Source organism: Emiliania huxleyi (genome assembly GCF_000372725.1).
Source record: "Emiliania huxleyi CCMP1516 unplaced genomic scaffold EMIHUscaffold_58, whole genome shotgun sequence".
Lineage (NCBI taxonomy): Eukaryota > Haptophyta > Isochrysidales > Noelaerhabdaceae > Emiliania > Emiliania huxleyi.
Genome location: NW_005197648.1, coordinates 430,297 through 458,147, shown reverse-complemented (window position 1 = coordinate 458,147; position 27,851 = coordinate 430,297). Strand labels below are relative to the sequence as shown.

General features: G+C 64.8%; 4 protein-coding genes across 4 annotated transcripts; 1 reads left to right on the top strand and 3 right to left on the bottom strand.

The window, feature by feature from the left end:
• Positions 1-287: 287 nt before the first annotated feature.
• On the bottom strand, positions 288-1,271 carry EMIHUDRAFT_104294 (hypothetical protein; the record flags this gene model as incomplete). Its single annotated transcript, XM_005764802.1, has 1 exon — positions 288-1,271. One exon carries the CDS (start codon positions 1,269-1,271, stop codon positions 288-290), a length of 984 nt encoding a protein of 327 aa, XP_005764859.1.
• Positions 1,272-4,625: 3,354 nt separating this feature from the next.
• EMIHUDRAFT_437372 (hypothetical protein) lies at positions 4,626-5,751 on the bottom strand. Its single transcript, XM_005764801.1, has one exon. It carries the CDS (start codon positions 5,649-5,651, stop codon positions 4,788-4,790), a length of 864 nt encoding a protein of 287 aa, XP_005764858.1. The 5' UTR covers positions 5,652-5,751; the 3' UTR covers positions 4,626-4,787.
• A 4,242-nt stretch (positions 5,752-9,993) lies between these two features.
• EMIHUDRAFT_464866 (hypothetical protein) lies at positions 9,994-13,378 on the bottom strand (the record flags this gene model as incomplete). Its single annotated transcript, XM_005764800.1, has 2 exons — positions 9,994-10,615; positions 12,896-13,378. The coding sequence occupies 2 exons, from the start codon at positions 13,376-13,378 to the stop codon at positions 10,265-10,267; spliced, it is 834 nt and encodes a 277-aa protein (XP_005764857.1). The 3' UTR covers positions 9,994-10,264.
• A 7,101-nt stretch (positions 13,379-20,479) lies between these two features.
• On the top strand, positions 20,480-22,696 carry EMIHUDRAFT_213684 (hypothetical protein; the record flags this gene model as incomplete). Its single annotated transcript, XM_005764799.1, has 3 exons — positions 20,480-20,761; positions 20,990-21,601; positions 22,001-22,696. 3 exons carry the CDS (start codon positions 20,480-20,482, stop codon positions 22,694-22,696), a joined length of 1,590 nt encoding a protein of 529 aa, XP_005764856.1.
• Between the last annotated feature and the right edge of the window lie 5,155 nt (positions 22,697-27,851).

The window sequence follows — 27,851 nt, the reverse complement described above, 5'->3', positions numbered from 1 at the left end:
CCACTGGCTGTTGGCCCGTCCCTGCGTTGCCTCCGTTATCCCTGCAGGATCGGGATGTTTTCCTTTTCTCGTTGTGGTCCCTGACCAGTGACCTGTCGACGCTGTTGTTGACTGTTGTGTTGCGGTGTTGACTGTTGTTGCGGTGTGTTTGCTCAGGAGTTTTGTCTGGCCGTGATCAGGCAGCTTGCCAGGGTTGCATGTACTTAATTATGCGCAAATTTCCCAAACCATCCGTCCGCCGGCGTCATCCACGATCCACGTTCATGCGTGCCCCTACCACGCTCTCTCTAAACACTCCCGCACGCCTCTTTCTCTGTCGTCCCCGCCACCGCTCCCAGCGCGGCGCCGTTGCTCTCTCCGCTCCCCGCTGTCGTCGCCGGCGCGGCGGCGGGCGGGCGCTCGCAGGGCGGTGAGTGCGCCGGCTTTGCCAGTCCCATCAGGAGGCTGGCGTGCTTCTTGCTCTCCAGAGAGCCTCCTGCGCCGCCATTCCCTCGGCGCTTCCTCCCCGACGCATCCAGGATGCGCTTGCTCTCAAGCGCGAGGACGAGCGCGGCCTGGTCGGGCCGCTCCCACGTGCCGAAGCTCACGTTCGACTTGAGCCCCAGCCTCTCCAGCTCCTTCTGCCCGGGAGCCCAGAGCGCCTCATAGCGGTCGGCAGCGCCGGCCGATTTTCTGCTCCTCTTGAAGACGCCCGCGTAGCCCGACTTGTTGCGTGTCGACCTGGTGAGCTCGAGCCCGTGCGCCTCGGCCTCCTTCTCAACCTCGTCCCCGCTCAGCGCATCGATCCTCGCCCGCTCCTCCGAGTGCCTCTTCCACCACGTGTCCCCCACCGCCGCCACCTCGTTGCCCGTCGTATCGCTCGGCACGAGGCACGAGGCGGAATCTAGTGCGCCCCCCGGCCGCTCGTGGGATCCGGCTGACACCGTGGCCTCCTCGGCGACTGCCTCCGTGTTGCGAGCCTTCAGCGGCCCACCCCATTGGCGACTGGCGCCTGCGGCGCCCACCGTTGCACCAGACAGCGTCTTGAAGTGCCGAGCACACGCGAGCGCGGCGTGCTCCGCAGTCGCGAACTTGCCGAGCGACGTCCTCCTGGGACCGTACACCACCGCAAGGAACGGGTGGGCCGGCGCCTTCTTGAAGCCGGGCGAGCGAAAGACGTTCTGGAAGCCGGTGCCGTTGTTGGACGGCACGAGCTCGAGACCCTCCTCTCGCGCGGCGGCGCGTGCCTCTTCGGCGGTCAGGTGGTTGTCGCAGCTGCTGTTTCCGCACATGCGGGCAGAGGGACACCTGCCGCGAACCGACGGCGGTTTGGGGGCCAAAACAAGAATACCGGCTCCGCTGCACTGTCCCCACCATATCCCATCCCTCCCTTGGGTTGTCTGTTTTCTTTCTTTCATATACCTAAAACCATGATGGTTCGAGGTGAAAAACACGGGGTGGCGAGTTGCTGTGAAATCTGAGCCACACCGCGGTTCAAGGGGCGGAGAGCCTCTCGCTCTCGCTCTCGCGTCGCTGCAGCCTCTCCGCGCTTGCTTTTGGAGAGTCCGCGCGGCAGCGAGTGTCGAAGCGGTCATGCCTGGCACACTGACATACGTCTGGTGCTCCGCACTCGCCATCGCTCTCCTCATCTCTGACGTGTCGAGGCACATGCTCCCGAGCTCCTCGAAGATCAGTCAGCCGTCTCAAGTGCTGCACCCCAAGATCTCCGTGCGGCTGCGAACACGCGGACCAGCGACTGCTCCGTCTGGCCTCTTCCGCTCGATGGGGCTGGCCGTGCGCCCTGCCACAGATATCGCCGTGCCGTCGGGAAACGCCTCAGACGGCCTCACCTACGACGGCTGCCTCGACCATGACGCACTGGTGGATGGCTGGCCCGAAGATCGCGTCGACCAGTCTTCCTTGCCGCGTGAGGTGTCTCATCGGGGCGACCAGCAGCCTCTTGCACCATCCAGCTACTGCTTCCCGCCGCCTCCGCTGCCGTCGACTCTACAGATTGCCGCGAGAGTGGCTCCGTCCAGCTTCAGTCGCGGTGGAGAATACCCGTTTGTGTTCCAGACTTTTCGATGTGACGACCTGCAGTCCTACCACAATCTGTCTGCGTTCCAGACTTTTCGATGTGACGACCTGCAGTCCTACCACAACCCATCCGCGTGCCTCTCAACGCTTGCTCCGCCGAGCACGACTCCCTCACCGCCACACTCTTCACCAAGGCTGCAGCTACCCGGAGGAGCTCGCTGGTTCCACCCCGACTTTACTCTCCCTGGTCAGCCCCACGCCCGCCCGCCCGACCCACGCGCCTCCGTCTCGCGCGATCACACACGCGCCACATCTCCCGGTCTGGCTTGACCGCCGCGGGTGCCCCTGACGGCGTTCGGAGATCCCTGGGCACTAGGCCGGAACCCCGCAAGGGTCTACGGTACTTCCCCACCCTTCTCGGCATTGCGCCGATGGGAGCCCCCCTGCGGGTTGGGAGCCGGCGCCTAGAGCGGGGAACGAGAACATCGACTGCGTCCGAAAGGGCGTGAGGCAACCTCGGCTTAGCGATCGGCATGGCCCGATCGTGGGACCCACCCGAGCAGCGAAAGCTGGGGGTCGCTCGCACTCGCACCGCCCCACCTGCGCAGAATCCCCTCGGACTGTGCAGATTTGCATTTGCCTCCCCCATCGCAGATTCCACTGTCGCGTCCGTGGCGTCGCCGGCCAGCAGCTCCTCGAGCCGCAAACACCGTGACCTTGTCCGCGTCGCGCCGCCGCAGCACCCGCTGGCGCTCCTTCTCCATTCACTTCTTGGCGGCCTCGGCTGTCTGCGGCCCTACGGTGGGGCAGCCGACGTGTGATGAGTGGGGCATGCCTGTTTCGGGAAGCGTCTAGCAGGAGGTGGCACCGGCAGCTCCAGCTCCGGGCGTCGCGAGCGATCATCGCTGCAGCGCCGTGCGCACGCCATTGTTCGTCCGTCGCGAAGTCGACCGAGCGGAGGGCAGTCCCACCTCCACGGCCACTCGAATCTCTGTCCAGGCTCAGCCGTCGCTTGGCCATCAGGCGGAGCTGACTTTGAGACGGACGGCAGCCGGGGACAGGGGAGACATTGACTTCTCCGGAGTGAGAGCGTCACCCGTGGTCGACCGTCCGCACCGCGAGCGCAGGCCCGCAGCCAGATGGCCAGTCCAGATCGAGAGACCGGGCGAGCGAATAGGTCGGCATGTCGGGAAGGTTTGATCGACTGCTGATGAGAGCGCGTTCCAGGCGTCCAGGCGGGTGCCCCTCACCTAAGTCATACGGCGGCGTCAGGAGGTTGGAGCCCCCCCCCCCCCCAGCAATCACCTACGGGCAGCGTGAAGATGGAGGCGGGGCAGGTGGCGGGCTGCACCTGGCCAAAGCCGGCGACGTCAAAGTTGTCACAGCTTGTGCGGATTGGAGCTGAGTGTGAGGGACCGGATTGGAGCCGCACGAGCAGCCGGATCGGCAGCCTAAAGCCGTCTGTATTGGTGGCGGCCGGCTGCAAAGTCGATCGTCGGCAAACTCGATTGTGGACGGATATCAGCTGGCTGCGGGTCCCGTTCACTCGTTCTGGCCTGTATCTCGAGGCCCCAACTTGAGCACTTGAGCACTGGATAGGGTCGATTCCGCATGGTACGGGACCCCTCGATCGTCTCGCCCTCCCTCACTGGTGTGTTCATTGGGGGGGGTCATAACAAACACGGTACAGGATCGAGGTGCACGCTGCCGAAGCAGTGTCGTCCCCCCTCTCCCCGACGGCGATGGCGGTGTGACCGATCGGGGTATACCTGCAAAAGTCCAGGTTTACCCGAAAAATACCTGGACGCGTCGGTCCGACCAACGTATGCCGCGCATGCCGCCATACACAGCACAACGCCGTCTCCCAGGGCCAGTGCGCTACTTGCGGCGCGCAACGCCTGCTCAAGTACGCGCACCGTACGGGCGCGTTCTGCCGCTCTTATGCGTGCCTTAAGGCGGTGCGGCGAAGCGGCGGGCGCGGCATGCCGATGGCAGTGCGGACGATGCGGTTGCGATGTGTTCTGCTTCAAGATCGTGGCGGTGCTTGGCATGCACTTCTGCGATCCCAATCAGCTCATCGCAACGAAGCAGCGCAACAAGCTGGCTGCTGCCAACAAGGCCCTATGCTACCTCACGCGCGGATCGTTCAAAGAGGACCAGCATACATAGGCTTCTCTGACATGCGTTTGTTTGAGCTTGAGGCTATTTGTGAGAACTGTTTGGCTAGACGTCGCCGAAGTGCGCTCAAGAAGCAGCAACGAGAATCGGAAGAGCAAGAGGAGGATGCTGAGGCGGCGATTGCTGAGCATGAGGAGGATCGATCGCCCGCCGCAGGCGAAGAAAATTGGGGGGCTAGCGCCGTATATCGATTATCGTGCCATGTGGCCGACTTACCGCGTAAGCACTCTCCAGTGTGGCTAAAGCCGTAGCCACCACTATGAAACCCGTTAAGCCGCGAGGCTCAGATAACTTAGACTGACTACCCTGCCAGTAGTGAGACCCGACGACCAGTTGGCCGCCACAGAGCGGTGCTGCTAACAGCTGCCGAGAGGTGTGAACGTAAGCGACCATTTTTGGGTCGAGCGGCGGCGTATATGGGCGGCCGCCCCGTACTCAGACGCCGTAGTCGCTACTTGCGTTCGTGTACTGACATATAACCGCTCACGGCCGGGCGGTGTGGGGGGGTAGCCGTTCGTGGGGGTCTGCGGCCGTCGGTGGTGCGCGCTAGCGCATGCGGCAGGAGCGTGTGTGCGACTCTCCCCCCCCCGCCGCTACCCCGCCACCCGCGCGGTGAGCAGGAGCAGGTACTCGAGCAGCGCCTGCCGCCCGTTGAGCCGCCCCGTCTCGTTGCCAAAGTCGAGCTCGAGGTGGCCGCCCCCCGCGCCGCGGCCACCGGCGTGGCTTAGGTGCGCCCTGCACCTGACGTCGTGGGCCGGGTCGACGCGGACGAGGGAGAAACCCGCCTCCTGCTCCTCGTCCTGCCAAGACGAGGGATCGGGCGGCGAGAAGAGAGGCGGCAGGCGCCGCTCGTCAAAGACGACGCAGTCGTCGCGCGACGCGCAGACGAGGGACGGGCGGCCGCTGTAGAGCCGCGCCGAGCGAAGCGCGTGCGTCACCGTCACCGTGCACGTGTACGCCTCGGCGAGGGCGGCTGGGACGGCCCACCCTTCAGCGCCATCACGGGAGACAAGGTGGTCGTTGTCTTTGCTAATCGCGATGAACGGCCTGAACCAGGGCGGCGGCTCGCCGGGCCAGAGGCGCGGGGCGGCTCCGCCTTCGCCCTGGCCGCTTTCCCAGTAGGGCCCTGTCCAGGAGTGCGTCATTTCTCCGTCGACCGAGAGCTCAACGCTGAGGATGAAGTCGGCGAGGCTCGGCCGGGGCGGCGGCAGCGCCGCCGCGATTTGTCGGCGGAAGAGCTCTCTGAATGAGGGAGCGGGCATGGGAGATAGGCGCAGGATATCCTCCACGCGCGGAAAGCGCGAGAGCGTCAAGTTGCGCCACGCGCCGGCAGTCGCACGCCGACAGGACGAGGCGGCGCACTCAAAGGCGAGCAGAGTCGCCGCGGCGTCAAAGTGCGAGGCAATGCAGCCCAACACCTCCACAGGGACATACAGATCCTCCAGCATGTGCGCCATGCTGCGCGGACCCGCGGACCCCACTCACGCCTGCAACCCTCGCGCGACAGCCCCCGGGCGCACACCACTGCTCCGCACGAGACACCGTTGCAGGACCAAGGGAGGGTGGGTGGGGGAAGCAACACAGGCCGTGTGGGGTGTGGGTGTCACGAGGACAGACGTCCACGAAGGCGGTGGACGGACGCAAACTCCTTATCCGATTCACACTCACGGCTGTCCTACTGGTCATATAAAAAGTCGGCCGTCCGCGAGCCCCTAGCTCGCCGACGGCGAGAAAGAAAGATGCCACGAGGGGTCGCGGTGGCGAGAGAGAGAGATTTTTAGCAATACCAAACAACTCTAACACTCACACGTAATTTGGGGCCTGGAGCCCTAGTTCACGCGCGCGCGAGACGTGCAGACAGGGTTGCCAGGTGAGAGCGAATGGCGCGGTTCACGCCTCGCACAACAGAGAGAGAGATGCGCTCTGCATGGTGGGACATAAAAGAGAGCGAGTACTTGGGCGAGTAGGCCGTGCGGTCAACGCTGCCGCGCGCGACTTTGCGCGCGAGGCGGCGCAGCTTGAGAACGGCGGTGGGCGAGAAGCCGCCGCCGAACGTCTCGTGGAGCATCCCCTGTTTCTGTGCCTATACGTCTTTGGGTGCCTGATGGTCCTCCTCGGCTTGCTCGTCCTCGCGCGGGAGCAGCGGAGGCGCTCGCACACGGCCATTGCGCCCGAGCTCTCGAAGCGGCGGCCTCCGCCCGTGCAAGCGCCAGACGATAGCGCGGCCGATGTTGCGCACGAAGTGACGGCCGCTGAGCCGTCCGATGCCGCCGCCGCCGCCGCCGCCGCAGTCGCGCTAACCCCGACCGTCAACAGTCCCGACGCTTCGGGCGACTGGTCGGCGTTCGAGCCCCGCGTGGTGCCAGCGACCTCAGGCTCTCCTGTGCCGAGTCCGCTCGTCGAGTCTCCTTTGTAGAGCCGTGCGAAAGAGGGCCAGAGAGGCTGAGCACGCTCAAGATTCGCTCCTGTGGGGGCCGAGAGACCGCCCCGTCGTCACGACCACTCAACGGACCGACAACGGTCGCGCTCACCCGCGAGAGAGACAGACGTGGCGGCGGGCGCGCGAGCTCCACAGTCTCAGTCTGTACAGTCACGCGGCGACGGAGGCGAGAGCGCGAGCGGCGGCGACGCCCGAGACGCGGCCGAGCGAGACACACACACGACACACCCCGCCTCCCGCCGCCATGCAGCATGCACCCCGCGCGCGGCACCGGCAGGGCGCAGCGCCCAGCGGCGATTTTTAGGGCCGGAGCGCCCGCGGCCAGACCCGAGCTGATCCAGCTTGTACGTAGCACTCACTCCCAGCTAATACTGTACACGGAAAACGCGACTTAAACAGAATTACGGGCGGGGAAAGTGTAGTGACCTCACGAAAACTGAATCGCGCCATATCGTCACGCAGCAACGTGTCGCAAGACTCCACCGCACACGGTGTGTGCTCAACCGAGGAGGACGGCTACATGTATTACTCGAGGAAGCGCCTGGCGCTGCCCGCAGGGGTTTTCGACTCACGCCGCGCCTGTGGGAAGCGGGAGAGTGGTGGAGGCTTCAGTCTGAATTCTCAGGCAAACGCCTCGCTAGCTTCGCGCGCCTCGCTAGCTTCGCGCCGTGCAGCCTGGAGTTGCGCTTGGAGCGATGAAACCTGCGACACCGGGCCCTCTTGAATGGTACGAGGACGGGTGGGAATTTGAGATCGGGCTTTGAAACACACCGTTTCTGCGTGCGCCTCCTCCTGAGCCGTGAGCTGCTGCCGCGCCGCAGCGAGTTCTCTGTCACGAAGCTCCAGCGTCTCGCGGAGCAGCGACGCCGCGCCCTCGCCTGGTGTGCCGCTGCGGTCGACATTTAGACATCGTGAAGCCATGAACGCTGCGGTCTTGCGCAGCTCAACCGTCTCACGGGCAGTCTACCCTACCTGCCCTGTCGCGAACCCCATCGCATCCTTGGCACCGCAGATTTCTTTTCATTGAAATGGAAAAGTGCGCAGTGCTCGAGGACGTGTGGTCGAGCTGGAGCTCCGAACGTGCAACTGGCTCAGGCGAGCGACAGAGGAGCAATCGACCAGCAAGACGCTAGATAGGGTGCCCAAAAGAAAGTAGCTCTCGGCTCAAAAAGCACGACGCAAATCTGATGTTGGAATGTTTCAATAGGAGAGAGGCCTCTTCCGTTGGGGGACCGAGTGACTAGGAAACGAGGGTTCCCCATTGTGACCCGCTCTCCAGCGGCAGCGCGAGCGTGACCGACTGCACTTGGCGCCGAGCGCCCGCGGCTCAGACCTTGTGCAAGCCGACCCTCGGTGAGTGCACCGGTCCGGACCGATGGCGCTCGGTGTGGAGCAAGCAAGACACACCCACCCCCCTCGGCGCGCGCCCGACCTTTGAACGGCCGCCAGGAGCACCAAGAGAGGACTCCTCATGGCTGCACTCAAGTGGGCTTCGACCGGCCTCGGCGGGGGGGGCGGGTTGTCCCGGCTGCGGACGCCTTCTGCAGCCCCCTGGGCGAGGGTCAGCACCCAAAAACTGCCCCCCGGCGGCATACAGCACTGCCAGCCAGCCTCTTCCTCCTCCTCAAGGGCTGTACTATAGGCCATATTGCGCCGCCTCCTAGTCCTACTGGCAGCCGGGCGGGCGGGCGCACGGCTCGCAAAATTCGAACGAGTACTGCCGCCCGGCCGCCTCTCAAGGCTGCCGGGCGGCAGTACTCGCCTCGCAAGGCGCGCACCGGCTGCTCTGGCTGCTGCGCCGGCGGCCGCGCTGCGCTGGCCGCTGCTGCGCTGGCCGGCGAGCGGTACGACCGCCGGTGGCCGCTGCACCCGCGCCTTCCCTCGCGGGCGCCGTCGCGCCGCGCGCGCCCAACTCTGCTGGCACACGGCACGCGTCGTCACTCAGCCGCGGAGAACAGGCGGTGCAGCGCGCGAAGCGCGCGCGATCTCGTACTTTCAAGGCTGGATCCGGCCATTCCAAGGGTATACCTTTGAGAATCCCCAGCGTCCCACCCTCCTAGTCACACTCTCAATTTCTCGACTCTCCAACACGAAGTGCTGCGATCGAGGTTGGCCAATTTCTTTTCCCCTTTCTTTTTTTGGGCCCTGTGCCTGTGGACGACCCCGGCTAGTCGCCGACCACACCCACAAAGAACCCTGCACAAAGATCGCAAGGGCGGGGACCTGTTCCTTTTTACCCATCTCATAGTAGAGAGGTGTCCGTTTTTATTTATTTATTTATTTGTGCCTGTGCGCTGTGCGGTGGGCACCCTACGCCTCTGGGGGGGAGGCGGGGGCCCCCGGAGGCACCGTGCGCCGCGCCGCAGTGCGGAGGGAAACGGGGCCCCGGCTCTATTAGCCTCTATTAGCACCAACTTCCCGATTAAGCTAGGTTAATCAGAGGGCAGATTTGGAGAGATATCGAGGAGTACACACAGATAGACCCTCCAACCTGATCGGTCGTACTGACCGCCGACAGATCACTCCAGACAGCAGACAGGCCGACGTCTGCACGCGGCCGGCCGGGCGAGAGGCTTGACATGATCCGACCCTGCGACCCTGCCGCTGCTGCTCTAGCTATCAGATAACTGCTGACTGCTGCCACAATGTGTGACCGGTGCTGGCCCACTTGGCGGCCTTCCCGTCATAGTGAGGCGCAGTTCAGAGCTGTCGATGGCGCGATGCCGCACTGGTCCCACATTGGTGACACGAGACCACCACGTTTGCCGGTCCAAGGGAGAGGCACTGGCGCTGTCCTGAGAAAGTGCATGGTCCCTCTTGACTGCCCATGCGCGCGAGGCTGTGTAGGCATAGCCTCGAGAGTGCCAGCAGCCAGTCGCCGAGGCAGGTTTGTGACGCGCATTGCGTCAGAAGCGTGCACGCCCACGCGCTGGAAGGACACCTTCCTACTGGCCGTACGATCAGGTCGTCACTGAATGGTGGATACTAAGGCCGCGAGCTATGCAGGTGGTCAGTTGTGCAGCTTGGCACGGTCAGCAGCGCCGAAAGGATGTCGCAAGGCGTGATAGCATGGCCGCAAGTGCGGCGATTCCCATGAAAACAAGTAAAAAATCGCGCAAAAAAGAAAAAAGTCCCGAAAAAATCGACGCCTGCGGCGGGCCGTGGGACCCCATCTCCCCCCCGCATGGATACCCTCTGGGGCAGTCTGGGCCCCCGCCTCCCCCCAGAGCCCTAGTACGGCTTTACGCTAGGACGGGCGCTTCGCCTTCGGCCTTCGGCTCGCGCTTCGGAGAGAGAGATAGAATGTTGTTTTGTTGTTGTCGCTTCGGTGGAGCGGCCTCGGCGGGCACGCACAAATGACGGATGCGAGCTTCTATCCGCTTCTCCCCGTCAGCGCAACAGCTCTCTAGAGTCCCGAAAAACAGGAGTCAGGACAAAAAGTCTGCTGTCGGGGCCCAAAGCGTGGTTGCGTGCCTGGCGGTGTAGGCTCCGGGGTGTGGGTGCTGTGGCGCTGTGCGTGCCGTGCTCCCTCCTCCGCGCGGCGTGCGCGCGTTCGTCCCTCCTCTGGCACACCGTGCGCGCGCGTCCTGCTCACACGGAGGTGCCTCCCCCCCTTTCGATGCACGCCCCTTAGCGGCCGAAAAAGTTGTCCACCGCGTTGTCCACCGCGTCCTGGACGGTCCCCGCAGCCGAACAGCCGTTGAAGAAGCTCTTGGGTTTAAGCAGGTTGCAAAAGTCGGGCGCGGTGGGCTTGCAGATGCCGTGCAGCCAGGTGGAGCCCTGGCCCGGGAGGAAGTTGCCGCAATCCTGCACGGACGGGCTGCAGCAGGCAGCACTGCGCATCTCGTAGAGGACGTCGTCCTTCTTGTTGCCGCACGGCCCATGGCAGACAGTGACGAGCGACGCGAGGTAGACGGCAACGAGCGCGAACGCCGCGCTGCCGAGGAGGCCGAGCAGGCTGCTCATCCCGCTAGCGCCACCCTACGGCGGTGGGGGACGAGGTGACGACGATCACACAGGGCGGTTAGTATTGGAGCGCGCACCTTGGCCGCGGCAATCATGGTCCGGAAGGTTGTTGCAACAGGCCGGGACGCCCTCCTTTTCGTCGAAAAATTGTCAAACTGACAACCGCCTCGCTGCCGCTGCCTCACCTCAGCAGTGAGATAGGAAGAGGCGGACGCCCAAGGGTGGGCGACGGCTAGCGCACCACACCCCTCTCCTTAAAATCCCTGTGTGGTGGCGGCGTGCCGTTCTCCCATCCCTCCCTTGGCTTGTCTGTTTTCTTTCTTTCTTTCTTTCTTTCTCACCTCGCTGTGCCGACGCCGCCCTTCTTTAACAACACAGCCGAAGCTTGAGCTGGACCAGCCGAGCAGGCCCACGCCAATTCAATGAGCTCCATCCACCGCGGCGGGGCGCTCTCCACAGACTCAGACAGACAACAAACACGAATCAAACAAAGGACAAAGAGCCGCAAGCAAGTGAAGAAGAAGAGAAGACACAGAGAGAAAGAAGCCGCAGCGGCACGCTAAAAGCGCGCGCGGAAGTTGCGCTGTTGCGCTGCAGGAACACAATATTCATAGAGGAGATTCACCCACACAGTCACCACCCACCCACCCACCCACTCACCATCCGGGGCCTACGAAGCGTTTACCCACCCACCCACTTTTTCAAGAACGGATGTGCAGAGGCACGTGTTGAGAAAAAACGAAACGCAACCCCACACACGCGCCCGCCATAGCTCCTGGAGAGCATGCGCGAGTGACGCGCTACAAGCCGCGAGAGTGGCATCAGAGGCACAGGAACGACGTGGTGCCGCCCGGGGTGATGGCGGCATTCCCGACCGCCAGGACCTGCATCTGCCTCGCGCGCTTGCCTTGCTGGTTTTCATTGCCGGCCCACCCACGACGGCGCCATCAACCGCCGGACGCAACGCGAGAATGTCAGAAGGGGATGGGGGGGAAACCGCGCGCTTGCGGTTCGCGCCAGAATGTCCAGAATGTCCAGAAGGTGCTTTAGCAAGCTTTAGCAAATGTCCAGAAGGTGCTTTAGCAAGCTTTAGCAAACGTCCAGAATGTCCAGAAGGCCCGCAGGCCTTCATCAGCAAAGCACAATGCCTTCTTTTCATAGCCCATGACTGACTGGGTTGCTCACTCGGTGGAGGCGACTGTTTGAGACACGTGCGACCTACGGCTTTACCTGACTGAGTGAGACCTTCTGTACAACACCTGAGGCCTTCAGCACACCTGCAGAGGACTCTCTACGTTCCCACATTCTTTTCCAACCTTCTGGACACCTTCTGGACATCTTCTGGACACCTTCTGGACATCTTCTGGACACCTTCTGGACCTGGTGGACCTTCTGGACATGTCTGGACGCTCCACAAACCCTATTGTGTGCTCGCAGTGTATGCCACGGCCGCCGCCTGCGGCATTGCTCTCGTGCAGCTAGGCGACGCAGGTCCATCAGCAGGGCTCATCCAATGCGAGCGCACATGTGCGTAGCCGCGGGCAGGTGGCAGTGGCCAGTGCACAGCCGCACACCGGCTGTGGCGGCTCGAATGCCCCCGGCAGCAATGCTGGTCATTAACTTGCGTATTGGGGCCGCAGCAGACTGCTGCTGTGGCAACAGCAGCAGCCTGCTGCTGCCTGATTCAGTCAAGCCAGCGGTGCAGCGAGGCGTGCAGAATTCGCGCGGTTTGGTACCTCCTGAGGCTGAGCGCGTTCAGACCCCCGGTGACCGGAGTTGGATGGTTCGATGGAGCTCGCCGAGCTCCATCGAACCATCCATGGCCGGACGGCGGAGCGTGAGGTGGCGAGCGGAGAGATGTACCGCAAGACGAGAAAAACACGGACCTGACGCGATGTCACAAAACGTCAGATCTGGCTCACCCTGCAGGGCTGGACCCCTAGCCCAGCACCTATAGTCCAGCGCGCAGAGAAGCCTCGCCTCGTGACTACAGCGTACGCAGGACGCTCCTGCGTGACTACGGGCCGGCCGCAGACGCTTCGCCCCACGCGAGAGCTCCGTCGTAGCAGAGATAAGAGATAACCGCGCTCACCGCCCCCGAGCTCCGTCGTAAACCGCCCAACACGAGCGCCCCCGCGAGCGCCCCACGCTCAACGCCCCTCACTCTCCTCTTGACGTGATCTCGCGAACCCGCCCGCATGTCGATGATAGTTACTCGAGGACGATTGGCCCACCCGGCCCGCCCGACCCGCCACTCGCCGAGCCGGTGGCACCGCCTGGTGTCACCCGCGCCACCTGCTCTCGCACGCGCTTCCGCCACGCCACGCGGTCCTTTGTGAAGAGCTGGTACGCGTCGGTCTGCGCGGGCGACAAAGGGTTGACCTCCTTCTCGTCGAGCAGCGTCTGGATGGCCAACAAGATGACCTTGATCTGCGTGGAGGGCGTCCAGGTGCCGCCATCTGAGCCCTGGGGGTTGATTATCGACAGACAAATCTTCCCGCTGGGGTACACGTTCGGGTGGCAGAGCGGCTTGCCGTCGATGAGATCGAAAGAACATTTCGGCGGCGACTGAGGGTAGTCGGAGTCAAACACCATCGTCATTGCAAAAACGCCACCCTCGAACAGAGTTCCCTCCTTGCCGGGCACGACGCACTCCCACCGCATCAGATCCTGCGAGCCGTCCGGCAGCGTCGCGGGCTTGGCGACGAAGCCAAATGGACGGCTCTTCCGGAAGTTCCTGCGCTCCTCCTTCAGGCGGCTGTTTGCGAGCCCCGACATGCGCGCTCGGCGCCTGCGGGGGCCGGGTTGGAGGCAGATACCTAGTAAGATAGAAGAAACTTTCGCCTAGGTAGAAGAAACCAAGTTCTTTCAAGAGAGGGCGCGCCACCCAAGAGCCTAGGTAGGTGCGGATCGGCAAGGCGCAAGGATCTTTTTGCCTTATTATATCATCCTTGGGTTGTGATCTAAGAACTTGAAAGCACCCACGCACCAGGGGGCGCACAGCAGCACGGAGGCCCTTGCTCGCTCTGTAAATAGAGCCGGCTCTATATACGCGCGACCTCCCGCGAGCGCGGCGGGATCGGAATTGCGGCCGGAGGGAAGGGCGAGCCGCCGCCGCCGCCGCCATACCACCAGCGACGACGACCGCGGCTCGCCCCAAACGCCAGGCGCTGGATCGGCAGTAGGGCTCGGGCGGCGCAGCGTAGGCCTCGAGCCACACGAGTCGCCGACAACCCCCCCTCATCGACGTGATGGCCGCACCCGCTGCCGGCCGATGCAAGCTGCCGCCTCCACCGCACCAGCGACACTGGCCGCGGCTCGCCGCCACGCGCCGGCTCGGAAGAGGGGCTGTCGGCAGCGCAGCAGAGCGGCACGCCTCGTCATTCGAGCAGCACCAGGTCCCCTCTTCGACGTGACGGCCGCTCTCGGAGCCGGCCGGTGCGCGCCCGACCCACGCCCCCCCTCGCACCCCCCCGACCCCCCTGCGCGGCGCCCCCTTCCACTGCGCGCCGGCTCGAGCGCCTATTGCCAAATCGCGACTTTCGAGCGCAGTGCATGCGCCCCACACGTCACGCGCGCGCAGGAGAGCTTGCGGCAGAGCAGTACCGTGTACTCGCCGGAGGCATCGCGCCGAAAACCCCGCGCATTCCACCCCAACAGAGGCTGTAAGAGGCAGATGACCAATAGCGACAATCGTTACGAAATGTTGCGGGACCGGGAGCTCTCCAAGCTGTCTTGGGTGGTTACGTTTTGACCCATCCGGGCAGAAGAAGGTTTTCTCTCTCTCTCTCCCAATGTATGTGGCTCTTACGGACATTCCCGGAGGAGGACTGCTTTTCCAAAGAGGACATCAACCTTTCCCTCTCTTTTGCCGCAGAACGTTAGGGTTAGGGTTAGGGTTAGGGTTACCCAGGGAGACGATGGAGAGGGGGGACGACACTGCTTCACGGTGAGTGAGTATTCTTGATACGTACGAAACCACGACGACACACACCAGTCGACTCGCATCGGTTGCCTCCATGAACGGCGGAGCTATTCTCGCGCCCACACCACGCCTGGCTCCAACGTGGACACGCCCATAGCTGGGGACACTACTAGGTCACGCATGGCATCAGAAGTTTTATCTCTGGGCCCCGAAAGGCATCTCTAGCAGCGTCGTTACGCATGCGCCCTCCCCTCCTCGCATGCGCCTCACATCTCGCCAGAGCATAAGGATAAGCCCTTGTGCTGTGTTAGGATCATCAGAGGTGTCGAGCGGTGTCGAGCGGTGTCGAGCGGTGTCGAGCGGTAGCGGTGTCGAGCGGTGTCGAGCGGTGTCGAGCGGTGTCGAGCGGTGTCGAGGGGTGTCGAGCGGTGTCGAGGTGTCGAGTTTGGCACCTTGACACCGGCGCGAGCGTGGTTTCAGCCTAGATGGTGTCGAGGGGTGTCGAGGGGTGTCGAGGGGTGTCGAGGGGTGTCGAGTTGGTCGAGTTGGCACGGGGTGTCGAGGTGTCGAATTGGTGTCGAGGTTTGGTGTCGAGGTGTCGAGGCCAGGGCTCAGCCCAGTCCAAGCTGAGCACCGCCCGCGACGATCGATCAGTCCACAATCGATCCGCTCACGCTCAGCGATATCCGCACAACCTACGACAACTTTTGAGGTCGCCGGCTTTGGCCAGGTGCCCACCACCTGCTTGCCTCCATGTTCACGGTTCGCGCCCCTCCCCCCCTCTGACGCCGCCGCATGACCTTAGGTGAGGGGCACGACTACCCGCCTGGAAGGCGCTCTCATCAGCAAGTCACCCAGGCACCAACTCCTTTAGAGCAGGCGGACATCGCTTCCAGGGAGGGGGGCGCACTTCTACTCACACCACATGCTAGGGGGGGGGTCCGACCCCCCCCCAGAGGCTTCACCACATGCTAGGGGGGGGGTCCCGCCCCCCCCCACAGAAGCTTCACCACATGCTGGGGGGGGGGGGGGGTCCCGACCCCCCCAGCAGCAGAGCGCACTGGACCCAGCTCTCCCGCCTCCTCGCCGCCGCCCCCCCCTCTCCGCCCTCGGTTCGTGTTTAAGCGGTACTCGTACGCTCGAGGCGGTTGTGTTCGCCGCGCCTTCGAGCCCAATACACCTCGCGAGAAAGCGTTGCGCGGTACTCGGCAGTGTCGCAGTGTCGAGCAACACTCGGTGTCAGAGCGTCGCGCCTCCATCAGTAGTCTCATCATCGATTGCTGGCCTGTGGCGTATGACCTCGCGCGGATATCACCAACGACGAGCATGCGAAGATAGGGAACAATATCTTGTACAGCCCGCTGTGCTCCCCGCTGTGCCACGGCGTACGATGGGCTGCGAGAGCCGTATCTTCCCTCCTTGAAGCAGAGGAGCCGCGAGGCACGAGAGGCGTAGAAGAGAGGCTGGCGTGCCCCGCACCTCCCGGTTGGCAGTAGGAGGGCCCGCCGGTGAGACCACTGATTTTGATGCCGACTATAAATTCTCGCCACTGGAACGCATGCTACTTACAGCTGCTGTCTGTACAGAGATGCCAGCACCCCCCACAGGCAGAGCGCTCCTGCGGGGGGGGGGGTCCGGACCCCCCCAGCAGCAGAGCGCTGCTGCTTGGGGGGGGGTCCCGACCCCCCCAGCAGCAGAGCGCTGCTGCTTGGGGGGGGTCCCGACCCCCCCAGCAGCAGAACGCTGCTGCTGGGGGGGGGGTCGGCCATGAGCTTAGTTGTGCCGGGGGGGTAGCGAGCAAAATGCGGCCGCTCCTATTCCTAGCCCACGAACTGCTGGGGGGTGCCCACCACATGCTAGGGGGGGGGTCCCGACCCCCCCAGAGGCTTCACCACATGCTAGGGGGGGGGTGGGGCGTGAGTAGAAGTGCGCCCCCCTCCCTGGAAGCGATGTCCGCCTGCTCTTACGCTTGACTACGAAACCATGCAGTGGATGCAGCTCGATCAAAACGGCGATGCCAACAGCTGGCCCCTGGGCGAGTTCCTTGCCCAGGATGAGGTGCGAGCCATGATGCTCGACCCAGCGTGCACCAAGTCGCTCCTTCACCGCCGCCGGCCCTGGGCCATCCATCGCGGCCTCCGTCCGTGCTCCGACGCCTGCACGTGATCGAGGTAAAGAAACGGTGGCTGCCGCCTCACACCCTAACCTATCTGCCTTAGGCACGGAGCCAACGGAGCCATCGCGCGCGCATGCCCGCATCGCGTGCGGCTCCGACAGTCGGAGGGAGATCCCCATCATCCACGTAAAAAAAAGCGCGGGCCGAGCCACCTCGTCGCCTCCTCTTCCACGAGGGCCCCCACTAGGACGTAACATGCGCGAGGACGAGCACGCCGCGCTCAAGGCGGCCAAGCGCGCCGCCAAGCTCGCCGCCAACCCTGCTGCCGCGGCCAAGCGAGCCAAGAAGCACGGCAAGCGCCATCGCGCCGAGGACGAACCCGCGAGCCATGGCGACGCCGAAGCGCCCGCGGCGAGCAGCCGAGAGAGCGGCACCAGCCGCCCCGCAGAGGAGGATGCCGTGGACGAGACCGCCGACTCGCACCTCGTCGACGAGGAGCGCTGGTGCACAGATTGCGGCGCTTCCTTCACCTACTCGGTCGCCGAGCAGAAATTCTTCCTCAGCAAGGGGTGGGCCGAGGCGGGAAAGCGGCGGTGCACCGAGTGCACTCGGGCGAAAAAGGCACGGTTCGGAGAGGTGGGTGGCGCGGCGGCAGCGCGCGCCTCCCAGACCACGTGCTACTCGTGCGGCCAGCGCGGCCACTCGTCTCGCGACTGCCCGACCAAGGCGACCCTGCCGTGCTTCAACTGCGGCGGCGTCGGCCACAAATCCAAGGACTGTCCTGAGCCGCGCAAGCCCGCGGCGGGCGTCTGCTTCAAGTTCCAGTCCGGCAGCTGCACGCGCGGCGAGGCTTGTCGCTTTGCGCATGTGCTTCAGGCGGCAGCTAGCTAGCCCAAGGGTGCGCCGCCCGCCCACCGCCCGCCCGCCGCCCGCCCGCCCGCCGCCCGCCCGCCCAGCTCCGCCGGTCAGTGAGGACGCTGTATCAAGGGTTGTGATAGACCCGTCAAGCCAGCCACTCCCTGGCGATGCCGCGCCACCTGCCGGGGGGCACCCCGGCAGGCTGGCCCCCGCTATCTGAGACCGAAAGCCCCAGTTCGCCGCCCTCTGCTTCTAATCAGTTGGTCCTGGTCGCTCCCGTCGGCCGGGGCCCGTTCCCTGAAGCCAGACTCCCGTGTCCTCGCTAGCCCGGTCGCGCATCGCCCGCTGCGTCCCGGGCCAGTAGGCCACACACATTCGCACCCATTTCCCCCTGCGCGCCGGCCAACAGAGGTCCTCACTCGACCTCACGCCCGCCTCGTTTTATCTAGTAGGTGCGATGCGTGTAGATGGCAGCTGGTCTGGAGCTACGATTACTCTCTCGGGAAAATGGAAAAATCTCTTTTGATGCATGCGGTCATATGTCGGGTCCGAGGGCAGCCTTAACCCCTAAACGGCTACCCGCGAAACGGGGTGCCCGGAAGGGCGATATCACGGCGGCCTAACTGTGCCTCCGTGCGCTCGCCACATACCCCCTGCTGCCCGAGGGTCGTGTTAGCACTTTATTGGGCACATACAGAGGCGGTGGGAAGCCACCACGTTCCCTTCAAATTTCCCGCCACCGAGCTCCGGAGCGCGCTCTGCACGAGCTCCTGGGACGCGGTTTCGTCTTTCGATCCCAGACGGTCGTCGCACGTCGGCGCCCCAGTGAGGTCCGCCGTCATAGGTGTAGCACGCTACTAGACACACTGCCTCCAAGTTGAGCGGTGGAAAAGTGTGACGAAGCCACGCACCGAGGCGCCGGCGTCCCTCTGGCAATCTGCCACCGACAGCAACACGCCTTTGATCACCGGCTGCTTGCGCTCCGCATACTCTCCAGAAGCTGTTGGTTGTGTGGCTGGTGATACTTCTATCAGCCTTCCTCATGCACAATGTTGCCGTTGAGCTACGAGGCTGCAACCCGTCGTCATTTGAGTTTGCTGCCAGCCACACACAGCGCGTTCCTGCTGCACGCGAATGGTTGGACAGGTGTGAACAACACCTCGTGGGGGCGGCACCGTAGGCGTCCATTGAGGGGTCCAGGTGATAGCCCTGGGCGGACAATCCATACGCCTAGTTGGACTTCAGATCGCCCGATCGCGTCCCGGTGAACTGACGTCGGATTTGTGACGCCGCCGCACCGCGCCGCGGCCGGGGGCCCTCCCGCGGAGGCTGAGGATGGCCGTGGCGGACCGAGACGAGCTCTGGGAGGTAAAGTGTCAGTGTATATATTGTAGAGGCTGACCACGTGCACAATATCTCTCACTCTAGCTAAGCCAGGGGAGGCTATTCTGGGCGTCCACACGGCTTGCACTGGTGACCCTCGCGACAAAGCGAGCGCGTCCGGCAGAGCGACTGAAGAATCGAGGACAGAGTCACAAATCCCGCTTGTTGTGCATGTTTTGAGGTCGGACAGTGCTGCTGTCTTCTCCACGCAGCAGCCGACGCCACCAGGCCTCGGTAGCTGAGCAGCAGGAGCCTCCTCGCTGCTGGCAGAGTTGCGCCTCTGTTTGCCGCCGCTAAGAGATCGCTGTTGCGGGAATCCAGGGAATCTAAAGGAATCTAGAATCTGTGGGTCCGAGATTCGATCTGGGACCTGAGCCGCTCGGGACCAGCTGCACATGACTCGGGGCCACTGCCATGTCGCAGACGACTGCTGGATCGGCCGCTGCGACCAGCCGCATCAGCTTTCTCTTTCACAGATTGGCGAAGTTCCCATATGGGAACCACAGCCGTTTGGGGTTTTAACTGGAGTAGGGAAATTTGGACGTTTTGCTTATTTTGCATTTTGGTCAAACGCCTGCTGGGGGCAGCTTCGCGGAAGTACCGTATCCCGGAAGCCAGATGATCCCCCAGCAGGCACACACACACGGAGGTGACAGGGGATGGTGGTGGGTTCAAGCAGAGATCTGGAGGGAGAGAGCGACGCGGCGAGCGCAGGCGGCGAGCGTCACGTCGCCTGAGGCCTGTGCGGCGGCTTGTTCACTCCCCTTTGAGCTACCTTTGTGCCCCCTTGGGGGCACCGAGGGACCCAACTTCAGAATCGTTGGGTTAGGGACCGATCGCCGCCGCATACGCCGGCGGCGGACGGACACCATCGGTGTTTTTGGCTTCGCCACCGTTCAAAGCGTGCGCAATGCGCTCGCCGACATCAAGCGAGCACGCCTGTCCGACGAGCGGCTTCCTGTGCGGACGGCTTCTTGTGGCTCTCGTCGAGAGCGTTTTGCGTCCCAGCGGGTGGGAGAAGATGTGTCGTCTGATGTGTCACTGTGTACGTCACATCGGTCTTGCTTGATAATAAGTACGGTCGATCCGTCGAAGCGATACACTCGTTCCTATCACCTCCGTGAGCACCTTTGACGGTTCTCGCTCCCCATCGAAGTGCTGCGATCGGGGGTGGCCCATTTCTTTTTTCCTTTCTTTTTTTGGGTCCTGTGGGCACCCTAGCGTGGTACGGGACCCCTATTCTTTCTTTAGTGCCAGTGCGCGCCAGTCCCGCCCGTGCCTATGGAAAAGAAAGAAAGAAAACAGACAGCAAGGCGCAAGGGAGGGATGGGAGGACCGCACGCCGCCACCACACAGGGAGTTTAAACGTGCCTATCTATAGTGTCGTGCGAGCGAGGCGTGTAAACAATTCGTTGTTACTTCGTACAAGTGAACGGCGGCGCAAGTGGTGGTAGGCTTCCGTGAGTTGGGGAAAGACAAAAAAAAAAAGAGAGGACACCTCCAGTAGAGATGGGCGACGCACGAACACAGTGCGCACCCCGCCCGAAAACAGAGCGTGAGCAGCAGCACTTGCGCATTTGTCCGGCTACCCGTGTTTATGAAGCCCGACGCGAGCTACCGCTCGCTCACTGCGACCTTCCTGGCCCTGCTCGAGTGCGGCTTCGTGGCTCAGGCGCAGGCACTCGCCGGCTCCCTTCCGTGGCGACGGCTCTCGTCGGCGCTGCTCGCCGTGCTGCAGGTTGAGGTGGCGCACCACGCCGGGGGAGCGCTCGAGGAGGGCCGCTCAGCACGCATTGCCCTCGAGCGGCGCATCGACGTTGCGAGCGCCGAGATTGAGGCGTGCATCGCCGCTCTGGTCCGCACGCCCGCATCGGCTACGGTCTCTGTTGCCCCTGGTCGAGAGGGCGTGCTGCCGACACCACCCACCCGGTTGGCCTCCTCCGCCTCCTCCGCCTCGGAGCAGCGCATCGCCGACATCGCCGACAGCCCGCCGCCGCCATCGCTACCCCCTCCAAGCCCGCTGCTCGGGTGGGCCGCCGCCAACGGCGGCGGCGGCGGCGGCGGCGGCGGCGGCGGCGGCGGCGGCTTTGGCGCGTGGGTGACTCAGCTTTTGGCGGCTGCGAAGTCTGAGGTATTGCGACACGGAGAGTCGCTCGTTGCATGCGGAGACGTCAACCTCCGCGCCGTGTCGCCAGCCACTCTCCCACCCGACCGGCTGCTGTCGTCGCACGGCCTGATGCCCTCGCCGAAGCTGGCTCGGCTCTCGAGCTGCCGTAGCTCCGAGGACGGGATCGACGACGCGCGCGGGAGGAGCGAGGACGGCGAGTCGTGGCAGCGGCTGGTGGCGCTCATGCGCGAGGTGGGGCGGCTGCTCTCGCTGCGGCGCTACATGGCCGAGGTGTACATGCAGATGTGCGCACCGCTGGCGGACGGCGACGCCGCGGCGCTGGAGGCGCGCGTGTGCGCGCTTCGCACCTCATATCTGTCGATGGTGCCCTCCGAGCTGGCGCCCTTGCGATCCTCGACGCTCGAGCTGTCGGTGACGGAGCAGCTCCTCCGGGCGCAGGCCATGCTCGGCACTTGCAGGCTGCGCGAGGCGATCTGCGCGCTGGTGGCGGCGGACGCGGAGCTGGGCAATCTCCACTCGCCGCGTCGCGAAGAGCTGCGGGAGGCGGCACTCACCGCCGCAGCGGCCGCCACCCGGGGAAGCTTGTCTCTGGTGCCGCGCGGCGCTCCGCCCGAGCCCTACCTCTTTCGTGTCCTGCGCGCTCACTCCGCCGGACTGCGCCGCAAGGCAGCGCTCTACTTCCACGGGCCACTCCGCGCGCCGCTGCTCTCCCCCGCTGCCGCTGCCGCGCCACGACACGTGGACGTGCCCCTCGCCGAAACCCTCGATGATTTCGGCCGCACGCCCGGCGTTCGATTCGTCGCTCTGCTCCTTTTTTGCGCCGGTCTATGCCTCGCGAGCAGCGGCGGCACCGCACGCGATGGCGGCGGAAGCAGTGACGGCGCTGAACAGGGTGGCGACGGCGGCACTGAGCAGGATGGCGGCGGCGGCGGCGGTGGCGTGTATGCGGTGGCTGAGTCGGAGGCGCTAGACGGTTGGCGTGCGGGCGAGGCCGCCCGGGTGGCGGAGAGAGGCTGGCTCGTGCTCTTCTCGACGCCGCGTTGCCGCGAGCAGTGCCCCCTCGAGATTCACGGCGCGGAGCTACAGCCCTTCCTACAGCCCTTCCTCTCCTGCTTCTCTTCCGCACCCGCGCTGGCGGCCGCGGCCTCCGCGCCTCCGCCGCCCGACCAGGACGGGGTCACGCGCCGCGCGATCTGCAGCCTGGGGGGGGAGGAGTGTGTCCTGCACCTGCTGCGCACGGACGAGCGGGTCGCTCTCCTCGTGGCGGTCGATCGGTCCACGACGAGTCGCCAAGACACGCTTGCGAGGCGCTCTGCCAAGTCTCGCCCGGGAAGCCTCTGGGGCGTGGCTGGCGCTTCGGACAGCGCCCCAAACCACCACCACCGCCGTTCTGGCTCGGGCGGGCCTGCTTTGGGCGCCAGCGACCCTCTCAGCTCAGTCACCCCCGCGCAACCTCCATCGGCGGCTGCCTCGCCGATGTGGGTCCCCTCGCTTGCGCTCAGCTTCGCGCCGCGCAGCGGCACTGCCCGCGTCTTGGGCCGAGCGGCTAGCTCCCGAGGACATGCCGTTCCTACGCCTGCGGCGCTCGATGATGCCCTCATCGGCGCTTTCTTGCGCCACATCGGCGAGGCGCTGCGGGCCCACTCCATTTTTGTGCGCGCATTGCAACACGCTCGCGTGCCGTGACAGGGCGCGCCACTGAGATGCTTTGCAGAGATCGACTTTTCGTTTTCGCCGAACCCTAGAGGCTCCCTTTATGCATGTATGTTTAATCGCATTGGAACTTGGAAGGGGACTCTTGTAGCTCTCGATCGGTCACACCGCCACCACCGCCGACGTCTCCCAGTGAGATGATGGAGAGGGGGGACGACAAACACACGACATCGCACACACTGCGCTTCAGCAGCACGTGCACCTCGATCCTGTATACCGTGTTTGTTTCTTTGTTGTATGTCTTATGAGACCCCCACCAAATGAACCATACACCAGCCGAGGGAGGGCGAGACAATCGAGGGGCCCCGTACCATGGTCCAATGCGGAATCGACCATATGGCCCGGCGGCGGCGGGGGCCGGGGCCTATCCAGTGGCAGTGCTCAAGTGCTCAATCAAGTGCATTGGGAATGGGGGACCGTCCTCTCTTTTTTAATGTGTATTCCCGAAGGAGGACTGCTGACAGGGTTTGCGATGAGGAGCGACTCCGGAGGTGTCCGTTTTTATTTGTCACCACAGACAGGGGACGCCCGAGAGAAATGGGGGGCAAAGCAATGAGTGAGAGCGTGAGAGTGCCTGGCTGGCTAGCCAGCGGGAAATCGACGCCCTCCTCCCTGCCCGCTTGCCCCTGGGTAAATTGTTTACGGGCAATTTTGGAACTCTGCGAGGGGGATTTGAAAACGGCGGTTCTACGCCGTATTTGGGAATTACGCCCGTCGGCCACATCCAAACACTATTTACGTCCGTTTGGGGGTCGCCACCTGGATTTTTGCGCCTGAGCAACGCATCGGCCGACAAGCCTGTCCATAGGTTCACGCCGCGATCGCGGTCTACGCATCGTGGTAGGATCGTGGTTGTCGGTTTGCTGGCTAAACAGGCATGCCAGCCGACCCCGGCCGCTCGCCGGCGGTGCTACTTCTATTGCTGCCCTTACAGGGTTTGAGGGCGGAGTGCCCCAGTGCGAGTGCGCGGCAGCGAGAGCCGCAGCTGTCATTTGCGCACGGCGGTAATGCAGACTTCCGAGGCCGCAGCAGCCAGTTCTACTGCCTTCTTTCAGCGCCCGGACTTGCGATCAACGTCAAGACGGAAGGCATTACCAGCCCTCCCATAAGCCCCATCGGCGCCAGCGGCTCAGTGGCCACTGAAGTGCATCTAGTGGCGAGGGTGAGTGCGCCCTGGCGCACAGTAACCGCTTCCGTCAGAGGAATGCAGCTGGGCGCGAGCTCTGGAGGCCACGCGCTGTACGGAGCGTGCGGGGATCGCCCGTTTGATCTCCAGGGCGGCGAGGCCTACACGTGCGGCGAGCTCTCAGTTGAACGTGCCTCCTCGAATGCGACTCTCGCATTCGGCAGCTGGAGAGCCATCATCAGCGCACATCGCGAGGGTGGCCATGCCTCCAGGCTCAGCGTGACGCTTCAGGGCCGAGAAGACGCAGATGCGCATATTCTGCCGCACGGCCTCCTCGGTCAATCCTTCTCAACACCGCTGCTGCAGCAGGACGACGGCGATGCTGACAGCGACGGCATCCCCGACACCACCGAGGGCACCGCCGACGCCGACAGCGACGGCATCCCCGACCGGCTCGAGTCGAACGTCGAGGACGCGGACAGCGACGGGCTGCCCGACTACCTCGACCCCGACTCGGACGGTGACGGGCTGCCCGACGCTGAGGAGGGCATCACTGATTTCGACAGCGACGGCATCCCCGACTACCTCGACCCCGACTCGGACGGCGACGGCACCCCCGACGCCGAGGAGGGCTCCGCCGACACGGACAGCGACGGCACGCCCGACTACCTCGACCCCGACTCGGACGGCGACGGCATCCCCGACGCCGAGGAGGGCTCCGCCGACACGGACAGCGACGGCATCCCGAACTCCATGGATCCCGACTCCGACGCGGATGGGCTGCCTGACGCCGAGGAGGGGACCATCGATCTCGACAGTAATGGCGTCCCCGACTACATCGATCCGTGCGGGGTACCAACGCCTGCCATGACCATCTACGCCATCACGCACGGCTCTGCGACCAGCTCCTTTTGGGGCACCTGGGGTGAAGGCGCCCAAAATGGCCTGCCGCCGAGTGCGGAGCTCATTTACGTTCGTACGGACTACAGCGTGACAGAGACCGTCAACGCCATAAACGCGGCCTGTTCGGATAGCTCAGCTGGTGGCGTTGTTCTCACCATTCCGTACGCGACGGACGAAGAAAAGGCGCCCATCGCGAACGCCATCAACGCCTGCATGAGCACGCGGGCCGACGAGCTCAAGTTTCTGCTCGCCAACACTGACACCGCCTACAGCATGGGCATTGACTCGAACCTGACGGGGCGGCTGTACGACAGCTGGGACGGCTACGTAGGGAGCACCAACTACGCCATGGGCGGGACCTGCGCCCGGCTCGCCGTCTCGAGCGACCTGTACTTTGCGATTTCCGGCGCCCACCTCGACCCCGACTCGGACGGCGACGGCACCCCCGACGCCGAGGAGGGCTCCGCCGACACAGATAGCGACGGCACGCCCGACTACCTCGACCCCGACTCGGACGGCGACGGCATTCCCGACGCTGAGGAGGGCAGCTCTGATCTTGACAGCGACGGGACCCCTGACGCGACGGACCCCGACTCGGACGGCGACGGCATCCCCGACGCCGACGAGACACGGACAGCGACGGCACGCCCGACTACCTCGACCCCGACTCGGACGGCGACGGCATCCCCGACGCCGACGAGGGCTCCGCCGACACGGACAGCGACGGCACGCCCGATGCGCTCGACCCCGACTCGGACGGCGACGGAGTGCCCGACGCCGAGGAGGGCACGGCAGATACCGACAGCGACGGCATCCCTGACGCGCTCGACCCCGACTCGGACGGCGACGGGCTGCCCGACGCTGAGGAGGGCACGGTCGACACGGACAGCGATGGCACGCCCGACTACCTCGATCCCGACTCGGACGGCGACGGGCTGCCCGAACTTCCCATTCACGTACAAAGGAGTGTCATATGACGCGTGCACCACCGTCGACTACGGCAGGACCGCCTGGTGCTACACCGGGAGCACGACGGGCCCTCTCTGGGGCGACTGCGTCTGCGATGACTCGGCCCTGACCGTGGACAGCTCCATTTCGGACATCAGCTCAGACAACTATGTCATCGCCCTGGGCGTGGGGGCGGCAAATAAGCTGACGGATGCCGGTGTCACGGTGTCGCTTCAGTGCGGGGACGACCAGAACAGGGGGGAGCTTGCCTTCTTCGGCCAGTCGGTGTACTCGCAGGGGCTACAATCGTCCGGGCTGCTCTACGCACTTTTGATGAATCCAGGTATGGACTTGAGCTCGAATCCTGTCGAGAGCGGCGAGGTCGAAGCCGGCGAAAGCCCGACGCACCCCTACGCGAAAGCGGCCTGCCCACTGTCGATCACGTTTGTGACCCACGCTGACGCGGGCTCCGAGTTCTGGGACGTCTGGAGAGGCGGGGCCGAGGCTGGCTCGCAGGACTTCGACGTGACTTGGTACTCGAACGGTTTGGACTACGTCGCGCAGGTCAATGCGATCAACGCGGCCTGTGCTTCCTCGGATGCGATTGTCGTGACCGTGCCGTTTACAGAAGGCACGACAGGGTACATTGAGATTGACGATGCCATCAACGCTTGTCTTGACCAAACCCCAACTATGCCAATCGTGACTGCGAACACCGACCGACGCCATGGACCCCGACTCGGACGGTGACGGGCTGCCCGACGCTGAGGAGGGCACGGTCGACACGGACAGCGACGGGCTGCCCGACTACCTCGACCCGGACTCGGACGGCGACGGGATGCCCGACGCCGAGGAGGGCTCCACCGACACGGACAGCGATGGCACGCCCGACTACCTCGACCCCGACTCGGACGGCGACAACATCCCCGACGCCGAGGAGGGCACCGTCGACACGGACGGCGACGGCATCCCCGATCACCTCGACCCCGACGGCGATGGCGACGGCATCCCCGACGCCGTAGAGGGCTCCGCCGACACGGACAGCGACGGCATCCCCGACGCCATGGACCCCGACTCGGACGGCGACGGCACCCCCGACGCCGAGGAGGGCTCCGCCGACACGGACAGCGACGGGCTGCCCGACTACCTCGACCCCGACTCGGACGGCGACGGGGTGCCCGACGCCGAGGAGGGCTCCGCCGACACGGACAGCGACGGCACGCCCGACGCGCTCGACCCCGACTCGGACGGCGATGGCATCCCCGACGCCGAGGAGGGCTCCGCCGACACGGACAGCGACGGCACGCCCGATGCACTCGACCCCGACTCGGACGGCGACAACATCCCCGACGCCGAGGAGGGCACCGTCGACACGGACGGCGACGGCATCCCCGACCACCTCGACCCCGACGGCGATGGCGACGGCATCCCCGACGCCGTCGAGGGCTCCGCCGACACGGACAGCGACGGCATCCCCGACGCCATGGACCCCGACTCGGACGGCGACGGGCTGCCCGACGCCGAGGAGGGCACGGTCGACACGGACAGCGACGGGCTGCCCGACTACCTCGACCCCGACTCGGACGGCGACGGGGTGCCCGACGCCGAGGAAGGCTCCGCCGACACGGACAGCGACGGCACGCCCGACGCGCTCGACCCCGACTCGGACGGCGACGGCATCCCCGACGCCGAGGAGGGCTCCGCCGACACGGACGGCGACGGCACGCCCGATGCACTCGACCCCGACTCGGACGGCGACAACATCCCCGACGCCGAGGAGGGCACCGTCGACACGGACGGCGACGGCATCCCCGACCACCTCGACCCCGACTCGGACGGCGACGGGCTGCCCGACGCCGAGGAGGGCACGGTCGACACGGACAGCGACGGGCTGCCCGACTACCTCGACCCCGACTCGGACGGCGACGGGGTGCCCGACGCCGAGGAGGGCTCCGCCGACACGGACAGCGACGGCACGCCCGACGCGCTCGACCCCGACTCGGACGGCGACGGCATCCCCGACGCCGAGGAGGGCTCCGCCGACACGGACAGCGACGGCACGCCCGACTACCTTGATCCCGACTCGGACGGCGACGGCATCCCCGACGCGGAGGAGGGCACGGTCGACACGGACGGCGACGGCATCCCCGA